This window comes from Alligator mississippiensis, chromosome 2 (assembly GCF_030867095.1).
Source record: "Alligator mississippiensis isolate rAllMis1 chromosome 2, rAllMis1, whole genome shotgun sequence".
Classification (NCBI taxonomy): Eukaryota; Metazoa; Chordata; order Crocodylia; family Alligatoridae; genus Alligator; species Alligator mississippiensis.
This window is the reverse complement of record NC_081825.1, coordinates 58909743-58933617: the sequence shown is the minus strand read 5'-3', so window position 1 is coordinate 58933617 and position 23875 is coordinate 58909743. Positions and strand designations below refer to the sequence as shown.

Sequence of the window (23875 nt, the reverse complement as noted above, 5' to 3'; positions counted from 1 at the left end):
TGGTTTAAATAGTGTGTATAAACCATTGACAATAGTCATGATGATTAAAGAACAGTTTACTAATCTGTATTGTAAACTTAAAAGTATATGAGATAAATAATATGTCAGAAAGTGCAAACAGAATAATCAAGTGTATGCTCATGGAGTGTTTCTACCATGTGGTTGACACATGGAAGACGCCGTATTTTCTCGCGTAGCACACACACCCTCAAGTAAGATACACCTGGTTTTTGCAAGGGCAGAATGAAGAAAAGGAGATTTTTTCCCCATTGTTGCCTGAACAGAACATAGACTGAGCCTAATCTTCCACTCACTCACCTTCTCTTTCCTATGCAGGCAGAGAGTACTGTTTTAACCCTTTTGCAGCTGGATTGTAAGCAGCTCTGGGTGCTAAGCCAAAAACTGAAACTGTTGCTGAAGCCTGGACCCCATGAACAAATAAAGGATTTTGAAAAAGAAATAAAAGTCTGTAGGATTTGATATAGAAAGAACAAGACCTGGAGTAGCTAACAAAGGAGAATTCCCTAACAAAGGATAGCTTGATTAGTAGAACATCAAATGCATTAAAAATGAGAGGATTGTTAACACCTGTAAAGTGAAGAGCAGTTAACAGGTAGATTTATAATGATTCATGAAGTCAGTTGGCTCCCTCAGTGATGCCTGAATAGAAATGTTACTACTTCTGTCAGGCAGTTGATTTTAAACTTTGGATGCAGTAAGAATCAAAGCAGGTTGTGACTGTACCAGTACACCTACCTGAATCTGCCCCTGCTGGAGTCTACCCTTCTGTCTGTGTGATGGGTAGAGGAAAGAGAAGGAAAGAAACAGTAACAAGAGTCATCACCCCCTTGCTTCTGTTTATGGCAGAAAATCAGCTTCCCCACTTAAGACATACACCCCAATTTAGAAGGCTATTTTTGACAGATCTACAAAGCTACCCAATGTTGAATTAACAGCTAAATGTTCAGACTCTGAGGGTTCTGCAAATTATAATTAAGTTAAAAATTCCATGTTATATATCAGTGGCTCACAAGCTTTTTAATCCTGATGCCCATCTTAACATCTGCAAAATGATATGCACAACTTCAGGAACTAGAAGTAATCTAGCCAAAACAGGAACTAATCTAGCTACTCTAGCTATATTACTTAGCTGCTCGGTATAGTGCTATGTCAGTACAAAACGGCACCATCCAGAATTTACTTGAGTAAACTCTATACATACTACTTCCTGAAGCAGCAGCAGTATAGTTTTGTTAAAGAAGCACCAGGGTAAGAATGGTTATGCTAAGAGGACAAATCCACAGAATTGACCCAAACTGAAGTCAGTAAAGGATATTTTAGAGGAAATTGATAACCTAAGCAGTAACAAACCTCCAAGACCTGATGACATTCACCCTGGAATCCTGAAGATGTTCAAATCTGAAATTGTGCTGCTACTCAACATGACAAACACCAAAGTGGAACTCTAAAGAACTACAAAAACAACTTGCGAATTGAATGAAAGTGAAAGAAAATGCAGATAAAATTCAGTATTGATTAGTGGGAAGTGATGCACATGGGGAGAAATAACCCAAAATCTACATTCCCCTTTGATGATCTGTACATTAACTGTTATCACACAGAAAAGAGATCTTGGCAAACTGTCTACAAGAATTCCAAAAACCACATGTCAGAGTTCAGCAGCCACAGGCGCCATCTTTTATTTTTGCCAAGGGTGGCCTAAGATGATGGACGTGTGGAAAGTTTTACATATTTCAAGAGACAGCCCTCTTCCTGAGGGGGGCCACAGCCTTGCGGCCCCCACTTACTTGGCATCTCTGTCAGCAGCAGTCAAAAGACAAATAAGGTGTTAGGAATTACAAAGAAGGAGATCATAAACAAAATCAAAAGTGCCATTGTTCCCTTTATAAAGCTATGATGCATCCATATCTTGAACCCCGTGTGCAGTTTTGGTTTTCCCCACCTCGGAAAGGGTATAAAAGAACATGTACAGAGAAGGGCAGCAAGGATGATTAGGCTTATGAAGGAGCTTCCATGTGAGGAGAGGCTTAATAGAATAGGGTTTTCAGCTTAAAAAAAGAGATGCTTGAGAGAGGATGATGAAGGTTTACCAAAACATTTCAAAACTAGCGAATTGCCTGTCAAGAACGTGGCGGGCAAGGACAGAGGGGAAGCTTCCTAACCCTAACCACCCCCCCCATGCCACCACCTCCCAGGAGCTGGGGGAGGGAAGCTTGCCCTGCTTTCCCCTCTGTCCCCCTCTGCCAGCACCCCCCTGCTGATGCCACCTCCAAGGAGCAGGGCTGGGGGGGGAGGTTGTTTCAGTAACCAATCACAGTACTCCAAGAGCATTATGGACAGATAGACCGATGGACTACGTCCTTTATTACATTAGAATACTAGAACTAGAAACGTAAGATAAAAATAAATTAGGTAGTAGATTTAAAACTAAAAAATAAAGGAAGTTCATTTTCACACTGTATATAATTAAGTTGTAGAACTTGTTGCCACAAGATGTTTTGTGGAGGCTTGATAGTTTAACCCAGTTAAAAAAGGGATTGGACGTTGGTGGAGGAAAGATCCATCAGTAGGTGCTTAATATGGTACAAAGGGTGAAATCTCTGAATCAGAAATCCCTAAGTCTCTGAATGTGGAAACTGCCATGGGAGGGGAGCAGGGGGTGGAAAATTTTGGATGTGCTCTGTTCACCCTCCCCCTCAGCGTCAACAGTCTGCCACCATTAGACAGGACGCTGGATTGATGGGCATGTGATCTGACCTTATAAATGTCTCTTCTCTCACACATATGATTTGGCAGTCAAAAAGGAAGTGGTAGTGGGCACAGAAATTTTGCTGATCAGGCCACTTTAATATTCAAAGTTCACAGACACTAGACTTAGGCACTTGAATTTGAAAATCTTGACCATTGTTTTGTCATTTGAATTTTAACTATGCATCCACTTTGATTAACCTGGTAATTTCTGATCTCGTTATCACAAAAATCAAATAACAGATATAGTAAGTTTCCAGAAAAGAACAAAATAACTGGGGGCAGGGGAGGCAGCAGGTAGTATATTGGTACAGCCCCCTCCTCCAGCTCCCCACTCCCCCCCGCTCCGTACTTACTTGCATGGAGCCTAGGTCCAGCTCTCTGTGGTGGTGAGCAAGGACCACCCAAATCTCTGAATCGATTTGGAGGCTTCTGATTCAGCCTGAATCGGGCCAAATCTCCTCCAAATCAAATCGGCTACTGAAGCTTCACACAGCCCTATCAGACACCTGTGCCTTGCATTCAGAATGGAAAGTACAGTTTGGCTGAGGTCTGGGCAGGAAGAAGAGCATATATGCCCTCCTACCAAGGGCATAGACAGATGTATACATACCCTGGTATAGTTTACATCAGTTTTTTGTAATCCAGTAGAAACTACACCAGGGTCAGAAATGGACTGTGCTCTCCAGAGGTAACTTGCATGGTAGCCATTATTACACTTGCATTTTGCAAATGACTGCCATGGGATGGATGCAGATAAACTGCACCTTAACTGGTGATTATTCTGAAAGTAATTTTTCCACTGGATTGGTATGAAATTATCCTGTGTAGGGGTGTTTTTACACAGATGTAATGCAATTATACTGGATAAAAACATGTTATCTTTCTGGGCCCTTTGGGGATAGAGTAGGCTGAGGCAAAAACTCCCTCGACACTGCTGCCAGTCGGAACCTTTCTGAAGGAAGGTAGGTTTACCGTGCGATGACTGTTCTAATGTCTTTCCTGTGACATATTTGAGAGACTGCTTCTGACCTGAGTTTCCCAGTAGGAAGGTAGTATTGGCTTAGAACTACCATACTTTTTATTGTCTCCCAGTGATTTACCTCTGGCTGTATCCCCCATCTGAAGGAGATGACAGTCAAATAAAAAACTTTACACGTGATCAAGGATTTGATAGTTTGCCCATGAGTCCAGAGGAGGTCTGAGTCATACTCTACCAGAAATGAGACTGTAAAAGCTTTATCCAAATTATTCAGGACCATTCAGAGCCAGAACTAAACTTTTGCAAAGGTTGAGGTTGTTCAGCAAAGGTCTGACAAGAGCCCAGCCCTGGACTACCTTTCTCTTTTAAAATAATTACAAGGTAGTTTGCACTCTTCTTTCTTCAACAACCTAAGAGCAGGATGGCTTCTGAAATCAACACAAAATGCTAATTTTTTTTTCCACCAATGCATGTTGTTAAAGGACATAATTGAAGCTTCCTAGGAAACGCAAAAGCATGTTTATGTATTCCTGAATATGAACAACATCTGGAAATTGCATTGCCTACAAGAAAATACTTGACCTAAATTGGTCTCATTAATTTTACAAAAAATAATCCCTCTCCCAGATGAGGTTTATACCTTCCTAGAGTGTATCTGGCACTAGACACTGTTGGAGACAAGCTACTGGACAAGGTAGCTATGTATTCATAAGAGAATGGGTGGAGAGAACATTTCATTTGATGATCCACAGCTCTGTCCTGCCTTGAACATGGACCTCCATAAATGTACACCAGCACTTGGCCAATAAAGTTCAGATGTCTTCTGTAAAACTGAACAAAGTTCAAAGATGTGTGTATTTGGCAGGATCTGAGCCCCTATGAAAGTGTCCACTTAAGTACTTTATTTCTTGCAACACTTACTCCCCTCTTCACTTGTTTTTTTGTCCCTATAGAGGCAATTAACAAGGTGTGAGTATCAAAAATAAGGATTATATGTATTTTCACTGAAATTTTTGACCTTTGCTCTTCAGACACCTCATTTATCCATAAATCCCGGTGCAAAGGAAAACTTGCTCCTTTGGGATCCTGAATTTAAAAAACATGTCACTTTTAGCACTAAATCAGTCTTGGAGAATAATCACCTTCTTGAAATTATGCCTATATGTACATCAGAAAAGACATTACCTAAGTCTTGTCTTAGGCAGAAAAAATCAACCTGTGGAACATGATTTGCTTTTCACACAAGGTTTTTAGTTCATCTTTCAAGATATGAACTGGACTTCTGTTATACAAGTCAATTATGCATTTTGACGTGATTGAAGATGCTTCAATTTCAGATTCAAATTTAAAACTGTGCATCTGTTGTCCATTTCTACTTTGTTAGTTTCTTCATATTCTTGCATGTGACCAATATCTCTAAATTTTTTTTAATTTGAAAAGTTCCAAATTTCTCCCACTTTTCCTATCTGTGTGCCTCAGGCCTTTGCATCGAGGACTGATCTTCATAGTAAGGAAAGGTAGTCAGGGCACCACTACAAGTGAATCTGTAGTGGGTTAATAGCTAGTCTATAACTAGGAGTAAGCCCATTGCTTTGTGGCAGTCAGGTGATTCCTGGAAATTGAATGAACTGTGAGATTTTGCAATTAGGTTAAACATGCATGTAATTTGGTGGATCCTTTATTTCTAGGGACAGACTTAATTTGTGATTTTGCAGATTTTACAGAAATTGCGAAATCCATGACTGTCTGCAAAATCAACTTAAGAAAAAATAGTGTGAGCCAGTAGTCTTTCCTGCCTTGCAGGCTGCCTGGGAGGCACTGGCTTGTGGGGCAACACCAAAGGCAGCCAGCAGCCAAAACAGTGGCCGCCCCCTTATCTCCTCCCTTGGGTCTCTGCCAATCATCAGTGAAGGGCGGAGCCACTGGGAAATGCCTGTGAAATCAGCTCTTCATGCTACAACCAAGCAATGAAAATTCCTTTGTCTGACTACGAATTAAGTAGGTCCCTATTTATTTTATATAAAATGCTAGGTCATGTCATGTTTGAAGTCAAATGAAATCATTGGGTCTCTCCATCTCGTTGTTTTGCTGTTGGAAGCTTGCAAGAAGCTTGTACATGTAGCAGTGTAACTCAGGCAGTGATATTTGTACTAAAGAAGGGAGGTGGGTAAGCCCTGTGGAGTGAAAACAAAGCACAAAATGACTGCAGCAGGGGTGAGCAAAGTCAAAAATATACATGTTCAGGAGAAGGAAGGGTCTATTTAATGTGAGCGGTGGCTTGATACAGTATCCTTGGGGATTTTAAATGAAAGGAGTTAGTGACCGATATTTTAAGAGTGTGTTATATAAATGGTAGCTTCAAACAGTTGGATCTGCAGTAGAAAAATGGATAAAGTACAAAATGCAGCCAACTGAAGGACAAGTGCACAGTAGAAAAGTTTGCTATTGTACAGGGGCTTTCTGCGCTGCAAATGTTCTACTTTGTCTGAGCTCTTTGGAAAACAATGGTGCTGTTTCTGTTTGAGATCAGTCATGAAAAATATACATATGAAAACATTTTCAAAGGTATATACATGACCTTAACACTTTGGAAAGATTTTCTTGGGTTCAGTCTTGCAGACAAGACGACAGATGCTCAAAGCTGCTGTGTGTTGAATATTGTAGCACTGCCATGTTTATTCTTTTACAGACTGTTTCACAGCCTCTGGGAAGACTATCTAGGAACTTACGGCTCTTATAATCAACCACATTTAAAAAAAACAAACAAACAAACCCTGTAAACTTAGTGAGTCAGGCAGTTGTAGGAAAAATTCAGAAACATGGGGCTCTTTTTTATAAAATTTCTGCTTTTGTTCCTGACAGTGTTGTATGTATGATAAAAACATAGAAATGAAATATTACGTGCACTGTTTCTGAATGCAGTGCATGTCACTTAGCACATTTGTTCAGTTTAGTGAAAAATGGAGAAGGAACTGTGTAATGAGTAAAAATGTCTTTACTGACTGTCTCATCCACAAGGCATGGTTTCATCAGTACCTCCAAGTGAAGGGTCTGCAATACCACCTTCACTGAGGATAAGGCGGAACAGTTGGTTAGAAGTTGTTCGTTTTCATTCCAGCCACCTTGAGGCTTACATAATTTTTTTGCAGAGGGGTGTGAGCAAAACTGTAGCTTCACAGTTGAGGATGAAGTTGTTTATATGGATCATCAGAAATGCATACAAGTATTCCAACAATAAAAGCAATTGCTCCAAGGGTAATGACTGCTCTACCTCTTATGAAAAGGCAAAAATCGGGGCACTGAAAGTAACAATGCCTTCTCTGACCTTTCCAGGTAGACAAATGCTCACAGTCAAGTGCTGTCAGCTATCTGAAGGATACCACAGGTTTCCTGAAGAAACTAGGTTCCATTGGCAATTTTCCAGCAAACACTATTAGCTACCAGTGATGTCGCACCTCTGTACACCAACATGACGCTGCTTCTGTTTCCATTGGATCCTCCTATTTTGTCCTCACATGACTATTTCTTATCTGGAGACTCCCTGTATGAATAGCACTACCATCGGCACATGCATAGCTCCCCAAATATATGCATATATCTTTGTGACAGACCTTGAAGTTCCCTTCCTCCACAGGTGCCCTCTCATCCCCCCTAGTAAGGCTAAGGTACATCAATGAAAACTTCATCGGACATACAGTAAGAATCTTTAGAGAAATTCCGTCAGGACTTTAACAACTTCCACTCTTCATCAAACTGACTCTTGAAGATTCTCCCAGCATATTCATTTTTGGACACCACTGTGAAGTTTAGCAACAGTCGCATTACTACCACATTGTATTGCGAACCAACCAATCACTACAGCTGGTAAGAATGAGTGGACACTGATCAGATTTCAGATTGGTCCTGGCCCTACATGCTGTATGAAGTGCCAGAGCCAATCTTGCACCACTGCAGGCAGCATTCATGCTGCACATGTGACTTGTCCAGGTTCAGTACTGCATGCAGTACCTGCACTGGGCCTACAGACCAGCTCCATGCCCCTCAACCAGCACACAAATGGGGCCAGTCTGGAGTGCGTGCTGTTTGCAGCACCCATGCCAGATAGGCCCTGTGCATTGGCTCTGGCATGGGGAGGGGCAGTCTGTGGGCCTGATCTGGCCTATGGGCTGGCCCTCTGCCCCTCATCTAGCTCACAGGTTCAGATGAGTTTGATACCCTGGTGATATTATTTTGCAACTCACTACAGTATGGATAGATTATCTCTACTTTGTTTTCTTTGCTTCAAAAATAGGTTATCTTACCAAATATATCAGATATATGTAGCACGATCTACCTTTGAACCTATGTTGCATTTAATTCCATTTTTCTTTTACCTTCAAAACGTGTAATAAAGCCTTGAATACTAATGGATCATTGTTTACCTAGATCAACTTTTCTCCCTTTTCTTAAATATAGGCACTATATTTGCTATTCTGGATAGAGTTATTAACATCTTTGCTACTACACCTGTGATTTCTTGTACAAGTTCTTTCAAAATTCTGTGTTACAGGTTATCTGGTACCACTTGAGTCCATTGAGATTCTGAATTTTGCTTCCACTGTGCATGTGGTCATTTCCATTTCCTTACCCTTGTTTCTGTTAGCCAGCCTTTGTTCATATGTTCAACAACAGCATCTTTATTGAAAACTGAGGCAAAATAATCTGTTAGGGTTGAGGCCATACCTAGATTGTCTTTATTCTTTACCTCCTCTCACTACATGGTAGCTCCACTTCTTGGTATATTTTTTAATGTATATGGTAATAGAACTTCTTGCTATTTGTTTTAATTTCCAGTGTAAAATCTAGCTGCTTCTGGGAATTCTTACTTTATCCTTACATGTCGCTTTCTTGGATGATCTGTCCTTTTACCCATCATTTAATGGTTCTCTGTTTACTATCAATATCCTTTTGGAGGTAGTTCGTTCATAGAGGTAGGTCTTGATGTCTTTCCCTACAAGTTCTATCTCCCTTTACTTCAAATTGCATTGAGTCACAAGTTCTAGATCATTTTTATATTTTAAGCTCAAAGAAATTCCAAGCTTCTTATACATTCAAGTCACTGAGCTTTTGCATTCAACTGACTAGATCCCTTAATTTCTCAAAGTCTGCAATTTTGAAATGGAAAGTCTTACTCGCAGACCTATTTTTATTTATCCTTCCATTTTAATTTAAGTTGAATGCACTTCCTACAAGGCTAGTAGGGCCAGCTTTCAATAATACCCTCAGTTCTTACCAAAACCAAATCTAATAGCATCTCTTTTTATTAGTCCAGAGGCTCTTTGATGAAGAAATGTGTATGGGAGGTTAGTTTCCCATAATGATACAATTCCTGGGAGTATTCATTTAATAAGAGTACATAGATTTTTGTCCACACTCAAACCTGACCCTGGGAGCCTACTATAGACTTCCACTAAAACATTCTTTATTATTTTTTGGTCCCATTTCAACTTCTGCGCGCAGAGCATCCTGAGTTTATTCTTTCGCCACTTCCTTGTTCTTTTTTCAGGTACCAGTACCTAGCTATCTCCATCGTCAACTTCTCTTTTTTTCAGGTAATAGCTGCTATTCTCTCCTACCTTGCCACCATTTTTTCTTTCTGTCCCTTTCTTCCACTCATTCTCTACTGCAGCAAAACCCCATTTCTCAATGCTTTTGCTTTTGCTAACCAGCTTCTTACTTTGTCTCGTATTGTTTGTGAAATGGCTGGATGTGGAAGTTATCAATCTGGTGCTTCTTCACTTCAAACAGCAGAAACGGTTGCCAAAAAGGTTTCTCTCATTGGATTTGCATTTCCCCAGAGCTCTGATAGAACCTGTATTGGTTAACTTTTGGGGCACATTGCATGACTATTTTTTCCTTCAAAGATATTTAGAGGCAGATAGATTGAGGCTGAGCTTTCTTTATTATTTTGTATTTTCTGAAGAAATCTTAAATTTCATAGAGTATTTTTACTGCTGGATTGGGATTTAATCTAATTATTAATTTTCATCAGAAATAACTTACTGTAGTGAAGAACAGTCTCTTTTAATACACTTTTTTACTTGTACTTCAGGGTTTTTTTAAGAAGTGTCCATTCTCATTGGCTGGTGCAACTATTAAAACATGTCACTGTGCAGTAAGGTTGACCCTTTAACCTGCCTTTGAAACATCTTGTTTTCCATTCTAGCAGGGTACACTATAACCTAGGTATATTTAAGCAATTCTTTAGTTTAGTATTTTCAGATTCTTTCCAATTTTACAGTTTTAGTGTGGTAGAAAATGGTAAATATATTGCTTATTTGTTACATATGTTGAGCTCCTGTTCTGCATCAAGATGCTTAATTAGGATGGTAATTGGAATTTAATCTTATGAAATACATAATTGGATTTCCTGTTTTTGGAAACCAGGTACCAGTGCATGTGTTGACTTTGCCAGTCTTTTGCAATCAACAGATTCCTTCATGTTCAAGCCCATAATACAGTACATGAACTGTTATACTATGTTTAAAAAGCCTTAAACTCAACATTTAGGCTACAGACACACAAACAGGTATAAGTGTTCGGAAGCTGGTTCAAATCTGTAACACAACAGAAGTTCGGTGCACATAAACTTATTTCAAAATGACCAAAATGGTTTAACGTAAACCTGGATGGATGTAATATTGAATTTAACTGATTTAAGTTAAATTGGTTTATTGAACTTCTGTCCCAGATCCCATCCAGATTCAAGTTAACTCACAGTCCTCCAGCATCCCAGGATTTTGCACCTCCCCTGCAAGACCCCCTTCCCCCAGGGTGTGTGGGCTGGCTTTGGCCCAAGCTGTCTGCTCCAGCCAAGTAAGGAGGTGTGCCCTAGCAATCCCCCCACCTCTCTTCTGGTCTACTGCAGACATGTGGCTGCATTTCCAGAATCAAAAGTGAATGTCTGTTCACTTGCTTATCTGTTCAATCTACGCAGCTTAGAATAACCTGCGAAGATTGAATTGATTCAGCTTCGGGCTTTTTGAATGTCTGTACTTAGCCTTAGATATCTTTCTCCTGACTTTCTTTATAGAGAAAAGTGTATGCTTAAGGATTTAATTATTTTTTCCTGTTGTGTCCCCTCTAGAGCTTTGTGTACCCCAGTTTGAGAAATAGGGTTTACTCCACAGGTCTTGTGCTGGACCTTTTCATACTGAGTTTCTCCCGCAGTGAGTGTTCCAAAGACTTTGGATGTAGTGAAGAGAGCTTGATTGCTGGGTTTAGCCATCCTCTCTCCTTTCCTTCCCATTTCGCAGTTTCATTAGCTGGATCATTGGATGATTGGGAAAAAGGATTTCTGTATAGACTTTTTTGGTTTGAGTTCTACTCCTTATCCCAGTTGTTAGATCAGGAAGATTAAAGCAGCCCAGCAAAATGATGATAGTGGTAACTATTGAAGGTGAAACTTGGTGTAGTTTAAGTCAATGGATGCTTACCAGTCTCATCTTAGACTGTAGTGTGCTGTACAACTTTCTTTTTAATATACTTGCTGAGATATTTTTTGTTTATCAAAAATAATGTTGAGTGGATCTTGAAGGGACAGACCAGTAATACATTTGGATTCACTTGTGTAAGGAATACTGGAGAATTAAATGCAATTCTTTTTCTAAATTTAAAATCAGAGATCTTGATAAGCTCTTCATTTGACCATTTTTGTTGAGAGGTAAGAACTTGCAGTTTCATTTTCTCACCTATAATAAGTTATCAGATTTGGAATATGCTACTATATATCATGAAGTCTAACGGGTAAAAGTGCATTTATTATCAAAGGTATGGGGTAAAGCATGATAGGCTGACATTTTCAAATCACCATGTAAATCTGCCTGACACAGCTTTCAAGGAAATAAAACACGACTAAATGCTCCAATGTTTAGTCTAAAAACACATCTGGCTGTGGCTGCTGTTTTAGCCTATGTGGATGAAATGTAGAAGCCTTTTGTCAGCTTAGTCCCTCTAAAGCATTGTCAGCTTGATTTATGTGTTAATTTGCTGACTTCTTTCTTTGATGCTTCCGGATAAATTTCCTATAAAAAGTTTGTATTTTTTTATTTTGTTTAGTGCCTTTCCATATTTTAAAGATACAATTCTCCTAATGTATCTCCAGAATCAGTGAAGTTAATAGGACATTTTTTCATGTTATTTTGAAGAGGAGAAAAGAAGTGCATAGCCCCATAAACTAATGAAATGAAAAAATAAAAAATGTGGTTGCAGGCAGAAAGCTTTTTTTCTTTTTAAATGAAGAAAATAGTAATGATAAAATAAACATTTATAAAACCTTCCCAGGCAAAGCCACTTTTTGGCCTGACTTATGCTAGAAAGATTACTCTTTGCTGAAGAAAATGTCTGGAAATCATTAAATGGTTCTACACATGGTTTTCTTGGTCCATAGACCCAGTTCAACATGTAGTGTTCAGCATAATTCAGTTTTGAGCTTTGGTGACACCTGTTTTCAACAAGGAGTAATTTTCCTAGTGTAGACCAGGTATCATAGCCCTTCCTCATAGAGTGCAAAAAGAAAAACAAAAGTTAACAGTATAATAATGAGCCCTGGGTACTAGGTCCTTCTCTTGTACCAGGGGCCAAATGAGTTGTGTGGGATCTGGCCTGCGGACTGACCCCGTGCTCCAGGCATGCACCATGCCCCATGTGTGACCAATCAGACCCAGGGGCTTCACCGAGGGCCAGATGGCAAGGCTCTCTGGGCCAGGTCTGGCCTGCAGGCGATGTGTTTGACACCCCTGCCTTGCACCTACTTGGAAGGTTGGGTATTCTTTAAACAGGCTTACTGAGTGACATGGTTTATATGGTTAATACTTTATGAAATGATTATTTGTTTTAGGATTAAGTATATCATTAAAATTCTTCATATATACATTTAGTAGCTAGATCAGCTTGATGAATCTCACTCTGCTCTTTCTGGGCAGAAACTTATATACTACTGGGTATCACATGGTGCTCTGCAGTGATCTTTTTAGCATTCACCAACTGAGAAAAGCCAGGGGGATTTCCTTATGAGAAATATTTTGAGAAATGACATAAGTGACTCAGAGTTTGACTGTTGCTGTAGCTGTGATTGTCCAGGAAATATATGAGATGCAAGGTTTTTGGTAATATCTTTTATTGGACCAACTGAATAGTTGGAAAAATTGTTAGACAAGCTTTTGGGCATGTCTCAAAAAAACCCACTCTTACTCCTCGCGTTGATGACTCAGTGGGCGTGCCCAGATGAGCTGACACATGCCTGTTGCAGCATCTCAAAGTCCAGCTGGCACAAGGGGTTAGTGTTCCCAGATGCCAACTGACTGGGCCTCAGAAGCTCTTGAGGGCAAGTAGCCCTGAACTGCTCGCTAGGGCAGCTTTTTATACAGGCTGTAGCTCCCCCTAGCTGAAGATCCAGGAGGAGCTGAGCAGGGTCAGTTTGCCCCAAGTGGCACAATTTGCCCCACACCAAAGCACATGTTTAGGCATGTATACCGAGGTACAAATCTCTGGCACAGATTTGTGCCGCTACGGTTTGAGCTGCTGCAAGTGCACATGCCCACATGTGTGGATGTGCCCAGTGAGTGTATCTACATGTGAAATAAGCAGTAAACTCTGGTGCAGTTTGCAGTGGAGTTTGTTGTGCCTGGGTGTAGCATTTACAGATGCACCTGGGACTGCAGCATGTTGAACTGGGGTGGAAGAGCCCTGGCTGGCAGGAAGCCCGGGGCTCAGCCTGCCAGCCCAAAGCTGCTTCACCTCAGCTCATTGTGCTATGGAGGAGCTGGCTGGGGCATGAAGATGCTACAGTGCAGAGCTAGCTAACAGGCAGCGCCCATGTTGTAGCACCCTTGTATCCCAGCCAGCCCCAGTCACTGTCTACATATGTGTTTTGGTGCACTAAATAACTTCGCTGTAGTCCCAGCCAGTACTATCCCACAGTGGAGTTAGTTTATTTACTGTGCCCTAATAGGGACTCGCATGTAGATGCTGATGCTTTATTGCAGACCTAATTAGTCAACTGTGCAGTTAAGTGCACATGTAAATGCACTCAGTATGTTGCATTTTTCTCTCTGTCCTAGCAGGGTGCTGGTGCATGGGGGAAGGACTGTGCAGCTAAAGGGTGCAGTGTCATGGGTATGATGTATGGCTCAGTAGCCAACCACTTGTGGTCACTAAAGTTTCCATTCTGCTTTTCACAAACATAGTGTTTGAGAGACACATGGTATAGTAGCTTACCTGCAGATCCAAATGACAGAAGGTGAGCTTACACTTCTTGTTGGCAATTGCTATAAAGCACTTTTAGGAGTGGAGGGCCAAATTAGTGCTTATGATCTGGCTGCTGCTAGTTGTCCTGCTGCTGAATTGTAACAGACAAGCTTTTGACCCAAATGCCACTTCCCCTACTGCTGAACTGCTGCTGATGTCCCAGCTGTGCAGCCGGATGTAATTTCTGACCAAGCTACAGGTTGCCAATACCCACTATCAATAATCACTGTATGCCAGTGGTGCTCACTCTTTTGGTCTCTTGAGCTGAATGAATGGTGCAGGGCTGGTCTGCAACCTGAATGCTGCAGCCTGCACCTCTTCCATCTGGGCCCATGCTGCTGGATTGGGCCTTCTGTTGCCTCCAGCCAGCCCCTGCACACCCAGATTGGCCACATGCTTCCTTGGGCAGCTCCTGCACACCCAGATTGGCTCTGCACTGCCTTGACAAGCTCCTGTTTACCCAGAACTGACCCTGCGCGACCAGCCCTGTGCGCTTGGATCAGGTCCCATGCAGTCACAGCTCTGCCCCTCACTGTGTGCCCAGACCAGGTCCCATACAACCGCAGTTCTACATGCCTGGATTGGATCTCACACCCCCTCCACTCAGCCCTGAGTGCCCCAGTTAGCATGTATGGCTATGCTATCCAGTGCACAGGGGCTTTGCATGAGTTTGGAAATATGACAGCCAGATAGCAGCCATTAGTGCTGCCAGCACTCCCATACTGCCAAGTTTTTATCAAGCCTGTGGGCTGGATATCATGGCACAACAGGATGATCTGGCCTACAAGCTGGGGAGTAAGGACCCCCTCTGTATCCTGTTAACTATTCACCATATTCTATCTCTGAAGTCTTTGGTCAAGAATGAAGTGATTTCTGTTGGAGTCCAAACATACTACCATAATGCAACTTCAAGCTCCTATTGATTGTGACAGGATCAGGCTTTATAACCTGGCTGTTCCTGGTCATGGAATATTTGGTAATATGTCCTGTTTGTTTGTTTGTTTTTACAGGCAGAGTCACCCCAGAACAGCTTAGCTCCTACATCCAGCTTTTCAAAAATAATTTCAAAGCTCTTGAGAACCATTGTGGACTTCTACAGCTTGTGCTAGCTACAATCCAGACTTTAAAACATCCCAAGAATGCCAAATGGGACAACTTCCTAGCTTTTGAAAGGTTACTTTTGCAGGTATGCTATTGAATGAACCTATTTAACTTTATATCAAATTAAGAATGCTGTCGTAAGATAGGTAGTTTTAAAGCTTTTTATCACTTTTTTTTGTAATTAACTTTTATGTAAATTTATATTGTCACATTATAGATTGTAATAACATATCCCAAACTTTTTTTTAGATGATAATTTTATGCACAGTAAATTGAACATTTGAGAAGATGCATACAGTTATCTGAATTGGGTGTGGAATATTATATGCATAGCAAACTGCAAGACGTTAACACAGGGGTTGTACTTAGAAAAGGGGCTAGGGGGTACGGGTGGGCGAGGACAGAGTGTCGCCACCCACCACCCTGTGCCATTGCTTCCCAGGAGCAGGGCCCGGGGTGGGCAGAGAGGGGGTACACTTCTTAAAAAAGGTTGAAAGCCCCTGTGTTAACATATTTTTAGGTAGGATACAAATTAGGATCATTGAGTTTTACAATGGATATTAATTGCTTTTGGTTGATCATGGAAAAATCTAATTCAGAAATGACTTCCAGAGATAAATGACATATTTTTATGTGAATGTAAGCTTGGGCAATTTGCTGAATAGATGGGATGTTAGGAAGCAAAAATACCATACAAGAGATTGACCAACTGCTGTTACCCATACAGCCACAACATCTTCCAGCTGCTGCTAGTTGTCACCCTCTTGCCAACATGTAGTTTAAATCACAAATTGAATTTCTGTTATGAAAATTAAAAACAGGTGATACAGTCAGTAGACTCTATCCAGCTTAGCTTGTGAGCAGGACTTCGCTAAAAATACAAACTTCATTGAGTCTGTATATCCTATTCAGCATCAATGGAAGTTGTCACAATGTGTCTTGGGACACCAAGAAAGACTGTTAGCTAACTCACATTCTTAAAGATAGCTATCTCACTGTAAGATCCAGTGGAGACATCTCTGAAATTGTAACCATGATGTAGCTCAGCAAGATCAGCCCTTGGCAAGGAAGGCAGGGTATTGTCAACCTCAAGTAGCTCCTGTTTTGTTTCTACATACAAAAACAAAAAAAAGGAGGAGGGAGGAACAACACCTTTTTGGTAATGAAGACTTTTTATCCAGCTTCTTTTTTCTGAAAATGCCAGTTCATGTAGATTGCCATTGCATTACAGTCAACAAATTTTAAATGTATCCTAAACAGTATAAATCCAAAACTTAATTTACATGGACAAGTGCATGGTAACATCTTATCAAACCATTCACTTTTCTTAACATTTGAATACAACATTAATTGTGCCTTTGAAGTATTTAATACTATATATAATCCTATAAAGTAGCTTGTCTTGAATAAAGTATAATTGAGACTATCCTACATCTTCACTTTTTAATCTATGAGCATAGAGCATATAACTGGAAGAGAGCTCCTCTGTCATTCAATCCAGTCTCCTGCTGTTTGACAACCATGTCATATAATTCCATTCTGAAATTTGCTAAGCTCCATCTTAAAAACAGTAAGGTTTAAGAACTAAAATAAAGATGCAAGCTTAGCATCTTAGCATGTATTGTTTATATAGAGCAATATAGCTTTTTTAGGCAATCTCTTTCAGCAGGATCAAAAAAACAGTTAAGAACACAAGCACTTTTAAAATATATGTTACATAAAAAAAATGTATAACAAATGCTGTCATAACCATTTTTTACTATACCCACTATCTTCAGTGCGTCATAAGATAAACATTTCAGCCAAACCAGACTTTCTTGCCCTTGGCTCTAAGTTCTGTTTAAACATGTATTCATTTTCTGTAGTTCAAACAACAATTATTTTGAATTACGCAATCCATAATATAGCTGCATTATTCTGGAGAGAGAGAGAGACTAAAATATAGTTATCTTTGTGGAGTACATGGATTGTCCTCCTGTCTGTTGACAAGGACTTTTTGGAAAAGATCTCCGAGGAGAGCCAGAAAACTTCAGGGGTACTATTATAATTTTTTTTTAACTTGCACATCATTTTCTGGTTAGAGAAGCAGCTGGATCGCGAGGCTCAAAGGGTAGTAATCAATGGCTTGATGTCTAGCTGGCAGTATCAAGTGGAGTGCCCCAGGGGTTGGTCCTGGAGTCAGTTTTGTTTAGTATCTTCATCAACAGCCTAGAAGATGGGTTGGAGTGCAACCTCAGCAAGTTTGCAGATGACACCAAGCTGGGGGAAGTAGTTGATACACTGGAGAGTAGGGCTAAGATTCAGAGAGACCTAGACAAATTGGAGGATTAGTCCAAAGTAAATCCCATGAGGTTCAATAAGGACAAGTGCAAAGTCCTGCCCTTAGGATGGAGCAATGCCATGTACTGGTACAGGCTGGGGGTTGACTTGCTAAGCAGCATCTCTGCAGAAAAGGACCTGAGGGTTACAATGGACAATGAGCTGAATATGAGCCAACAGTGTGCCCTTGTTACAGAGATGGCTTAACAGCATACTGAGCTGCATTAGTAGGAGTGTTGCCAGCAGATTGAAAGAAGTAATTATTCCCCTCTATTCCACACTGGTGAGGCCACATCTGGAGTACTGTGTTCAGTTTTGGGCCCCACACTACAGAAAGGATGTTCAGAAATTGGAGAGAGCCCAATGGAGGGCAGTGAAAATGATGAGGGGGCTGGGGCACATGACTTCTGAGGAGAGGTTGAGGGAACTGCGTTTATTTAGTCTGCAGAAGAGAAGACTGAGGGGGGATTTAATAGCAATCTTCAAGTACCTGAAGGGGGGTTTTAAAGGAAATGGAGCTAGTCTGTTTTCAGTGGTGGCAGATAACAGAATAAGGACCAGTGATCTCAAGATGCACCAAGGGAAGTTTAACTTAGATATTAGGACAACTTTCTCATGAGGAGAGTGGTAAAGCACTGCAACAGGTTACCCAGAGAGGTGGTAGAACCTCCATCCTTGGAGGTTTTAAGACCAGGCTACACAAAGCCTTGGCTGGAATGATGTATTTGGGCTGGTCTTATTTTGAAAAGGGGGTTAGACTAGATGACCTCCTGGGGACCCTTCCAATCCTAATTTTCTATGGTTCTATGAGTTTGAAAATGTAAATATGCAGTATAGTTGACACAATGCTGTACACAACAGTCCTACTTAAGAGTTGATGCCATAGCCTTTTCTAAGGACTGGGCTATTCAGAAATTCACCTGGTAGAGTTGTTGGCCACAGGCCTGTACAGTTGATAATGGTTCCTAAAATTTAAAATTGAGCCAGTGTTCCATCAATAGAAATAGGGATATATCAGTGGGTGTACAAAAAGACAGGTTATTTGTACATGGCATTATGGAAAAATATAAATTAGCTGTGACCTACAAATTGTCTCTAGATTTTTCATGGGTCAGTATGTGCCAGATCCTTCAGCTGATACCAAAGAAGATAGCTTAAGAACCAAATAATGTTAGTATCTTCAGATTCCTAGAAGGAATAATTTATGGACTGCTGGAATGTCCCTCTTAATTGAATCTGCGTGACTAGTCTCACTGGTTCTCTGTTCAGCATTTCATGCTTTTCAGAAAACCATTTTTCTGGCATACAACATTATACAAGATCATCTATTTCATTTATTAATCTGTTCCTCCAGTTATATTCCTCATTGTCATCACTTTTTGTTGCAACTTCTTTTGTTCTAAGAAATGCTGGGAAGGGGCAGCCTATTTTTAAGGATTAAAATGCTTAACTGATATGTTTAGGTTTCCAGTATCTTTGGTTAGGCATGTACTTATGTCTTCATCATAAGTACATACATCTATAGGCCAACCTCATCTTTGGTGTAAATTCTTAATCTCTACAAAGTTGAGGCAGTTCTATGCTTACTCCAGGGATGAATTTAGCCCCTGTTGTTTGTGAAAGCTGGTTTTCTTAAAAGAATAGAATCAGGGTCTGATGAGATTTCTTATGGGGAAAAAAGATGAAGCTCCTGGGTCAAACCAAGGTAAAGCATACTTGGTGTATCTACATGTGCCCCTATGGTGTACTGCACTGTCATTTAGTAGACTGCACTGTCACAGTTCTTTCTTTTGAAAGTACTTAATGATGGTGCAGGAACAGCCCATACTGCACCATGCTGGCAGCACTGTTATTTTTGCTCGCTGCATCGCCATAGCAATGCACTATAACGAGGGAGTGCATCGTTACGGCAATATACCTGCGACATCACAGTTTATAACTACTGACGCTGTCAGGGGGACTTCCCCCCACGCCCTCCTTCTTATGCTGCTTTTACTGCAGGTAGTGCCTCAACCAGGTTTGAATAGCTATACATATGTATGTGCTAGGAATTGTAAGTACTGGGAATTGAAACCGTATCTTAGAAGCAAAGCAAAGAGAGTCCGCTACAAATGTCCAACTCGGGATCCTTAAAATTCTAGTTTATTAGGTGGATTGAAACACTGTAATGAGTTAAATCATAAACCTTGGGGCTGGTCCCCACACACACACACATGCACACACATACACACACACACACACACAGTAGCAAGCTACAGAGTCAGGTATACCTATTTTACAAGCGCTGGAGTCTGCCATCGATGGCCAGTCGAGGCTTCTTTCAGCGTGGTGTTATCCTCCAGAAGGGGGTCACCGGCTGGTCCTTCTGGCTGGACAGGTCTGGTCGAGTTGGAGATCAAGAGGGCGCCACTGAGGGTCACTTTTCACTGCCTTTTATCTGTCCCTGGCAGACTTTGGTGACTCCCCAGTTTTCAGGTTTGTCCAATCCAGGGGTCATTGACCCTCATGGGACTTCCCCCCCCCTCGGTGGCTACTGGATGGCATCTGTCAGCCCCAGGGGTCGTCCGCATGAATGTGCAGGTTTGGGAGTCCGTTGATGAATTTAGAATAGGGCTCTGGGAGTGGTCGATCTGGAGATATTCAGCGCAAAAGTTGGTCCCTGACGTTGATTAACTCAGGCCAGGGCTTCTAGCCCTTGATCAGTGACGTTTAGAGATTTCCCAGTTGTTACATTGTCTTCTATTGAGTTCTTCCCTTGGTTGATCTGCAGCTTCCAGGTGTTAATTACTGTCTGCTACTATGTTACACATTCAGTCACGTTACACATTCAATCACTGATTCACTCGCTCTTTCAGGGGCCAGCCTGATACAGGGAAGGGCAGTTTGATTCCTGCCCTTGTTAACATTGTTACAATGTATAATTTACTTTTGAAACTAAACACATTCAGTTGAAAGTTGAAAGGTGAGGAGTATAAAATATAAGTTACAAATGCCACGGCACACAAATAGATAAAAATACCAGAATACAAGGGGAGATGCAAAATGCACGCACACAAATTTTAAAACACAATTCCTTATCTTAAAGTGAAAGAGAGAGGAAGGAAGAAAAGGTAGAAAAAGAGAAACGTATCCAAAGAGGGGAGAGCAAATGCAGGCAAGAGGAAAAGGGGGCTTTCTGCTACACTATATGAGTTCTCTTTCCAGTCCTCCTATAAGGCTGGTAAGTTGGGTGAGAGGTAATGTGAAGCACTTCCATGGAGATGCCTATGACTCCCCCTCTGTTGCTTCCTTTCTTTTTAGGTTAAGGTTTGGAATTAAGGGAGATATGGGGGAAAGAGGAAGAAAATATTATCTGTCCCAACTTTATTCTGGGTTCAGGCATATTCCTCGTTCTCTTTATAATTATTTCTCTACAATATTAAGCAGCAAAGGCAAATGAAATGCAAAACACAGAGGAAGAGCACTTGACAGAGCTTAAGACAATGTGCACAGTGAGGGATTCAGACAGAAATAGGTGACATTTAGCTTGTTGGTTTTTTTAAAACACACTTTCAGGAACAGGAAATTCTGTCTCTAATTTCAACATAAAAATACCCACCAGCAGTAGCAGCAAATAGAGTAAAGTGGGTGGCATAACTCGTACAGGCCTGCTGCAAACTACTAGCCTAGTCACATCTCTGAAAAGACCATCTAGCTCCATCCTTTTTTATGGACAGTGCCCTTCTGTCATTCTGCTGCTGACTGTTCTAAAACACGCATTAGTGGCCAAGATCTACCACCCGGATTCATGCTACATAGTACTGTTAGTACATGATCCATGCTACATAGTGTATGAGCAGTCCCAGGTATTTTAGTGGGTCAACAGAGAGCTCAGGATTATTCAGTTTAAGTTTGGTAGAATCTTTCTCTAGAGTAACATAGAACAATTTCTGCGAAGACGGTATATAGTCTAGAAAGATTTTAAAAAAAATTTTTGCTATATTTCAGATTTAGAGCAACATTTAGAAAAAGGTAGTATGGCTTGAAACTTTGGCTTAAAATCAGTGACATTTTAAGAACTGAAAACATTGTATTCTTAGCACCATTTCTGTTGGCTAGCAAGTTAAATATATACCTGTAACCTACTGGCTTTTGTATGACAGGCTAGGATATTCTTCATACTTTCTCTTGAGCCAGACTTATCTAATGCGGATTTTATTTTTCAATTTCATTTCTAGTAAAGTGGATTTAAAACACTATTTCTCACCTGAGATTTGAATTAATTGAGTTGAAAAGAGGGGCTTTTGTCAATACCTAGTTATCCTCATAAATCTTCCATACCATTTAACAGTATAGGCTGTTTACAGACATGAAAAAAAACGGCTTTACTTTCAGTTCTGTATGCTGCTGCACAGAGCATAGCACATGCCCAGAAGAGGTATCGCATTAGTTTGACCTGGCTCACTCAATATCTATACAGATCACACACTTCATTGGGGCTTTTTGGTGCTGTTATCTAATAGCTGATTGGATCAGCTATTAGATAAATGCCAAAAAGCCCTGCTGAAGCACCCAGTCTATACAAATACTGGGTAGTTGGGTCAAACTTAATGCCTTTCCTCTTCCAGTCAAGTACAATTTTTTATTTATTTGTTTGTTTGTTTGTTTGTTTGTTTGTTTGTTTTGGGGGGGTCAGTGCCCATAATGCTTGCAAAATAAACGAAACTGGGAAAAAAATAAAAAACTCTTGTCCCGCATTATATTGCTATATTTTTGTGTTAGTTCTTACAAAGAGCATACTTTTTATTATCAGAAGTTCACGGCAGACCAGAGATCCTGAAATCAAGCAGCTGTTTTGACATTTTTTTTGAAAGGGAGTATCCTCTTTAGGATGAGGTCATTCTCTTCTGTTATAATAGCTTTGGCTAAACTTACGGTTAGAAATGTAAAATTCAGCACAGCAGAACTATTAAACTGAAATAACCTTACATTTAAATCTCAAATGCCCACAGCAAGGAAATCCTAAATAAATACTACCAAACTTCACTTCACCAGCTTTTTTATCACAACATCACTGTATATAACATTTGTTTGGTTTGGTTTTTTTGCTGTAAAATGGGACACACAATAATTGTACCTGCAGTGCCATCATTTTGTGTAACGTGCTACAAAAGTCCACAGAAATTGCTTTGATCGTAGAATAGGAGTACAGTACTCCTTGGATCTGATTCCAATTCTTCTGATGCTTTTGCTACTTGATGCTGAATAATTTAATGCAGTTTGCAAGCTTCTGTATATTTAACTCAAGTAGCATGGTTTAAAACACATTAACAAAATTAAATAATTCATTATACTGAAAATCTGATGTTGACAAGGATAAAATGTGCAGACTTATTGTGATTAACCCTAAGTACCAACTAAAATGCCCTTAACTATTTTCTACTATGTAACTTGTTAGTTCATAGACTTTTGGGGATGTGGATAGTCTTGCTGTGTGTGCAGCATGCTCCCCTGATTTCCCAATAATAATAGACTGGTGGGTGCCAACAAGTTTGCTTCCCCTTTCTCCCCTCATTAATCGGAAATGGCACAAAGGAGCTTGGCGCTTTGAGAAAGAGAGCACAAGAAGTCTAACTAAGTCCAAGTGTTCAAGAATAGAAATAAATAATGGCAATATTTCCTTGCTAAGTACTGAGCCATCTATATCCTGCTTACTATGCTGTTAAGTATAGAATGACTGCACAATGTGGAATGTGCTGAACATCAGTTCTTCAAGGTTACTACCTTTAAAGATAGCTTACACTTTCTACTGTGAACAGCAAACTATAGTTTTTTCCACACTTTTTTGCCTTAGTTTGCACTGTGGCTTTCATGGGGGAGGGAATGATATTGTTTTGTTAACCATAAGTATTTTAAGGCTTTAATGGTTTCTTCTCATATAAGTAGGTCAAGTACTTAGCTAGCAAACATTGTGCTGATGGGAGCTCTACAAGTACCTAGGTTGGTAGCAGATTACAGTATGTTCATGGGCAAAAACCTTATCATGTACATGTTAACCTTATTGGTGTTACAGAATTCGTTGAAAAGCAGATTTTTTTTTCTTCGAAGCTGCTTGAAAAACTGAAGTTACATACTTATGATTTTAAGACGGGGAAATAGAGACATAATGCCAGGTGGTCATTCCAATGTTTTTATTTCTCTGGTGGAAGAAAGTTATGAGGTTAATAAAATGACATCATTCTGTCTTCCATGAATGTCGCAGCAGAAGCTCAAAAAAAAAGAGAATGGAAAAAAACTGTAATACAGTTTAATGCTTTACTTTACAGTTAGTATTTCAATAGCAAATATAAGCTAACTTTAAAAGTAGTAACATTTAAGTGAAGATGTGTTGAGATTCTGTGTGATTTCATATGATCAAGCTGAATCTGACTAATTGAG

The 23875-nt window shown here is 40.3% G+C and overlaps 1 protein-coding gene across 1 annotated transcript in view; it reads left to right on the top strand.

The window, feature by feature from the left end:
* The window catches only part of SCFD2 (sec1 family domain containing 2), a 422902-nt gene that overhangs the window by 120314 nt on the left and 278713 nt on the right, over nucleotides 1-23875 (top strand). Inside the window, exon 4 of the mRNA XM_014594977.3 lies at nucleotides 15049-15224. Coding sequence (XP_014450463.1) covers nucleotides 15049-15224 — 176 coding nt within the window. The remainder of the gene's footprint in view (nucleotides 1-15048; nucleotides 15225-23875) is intronic.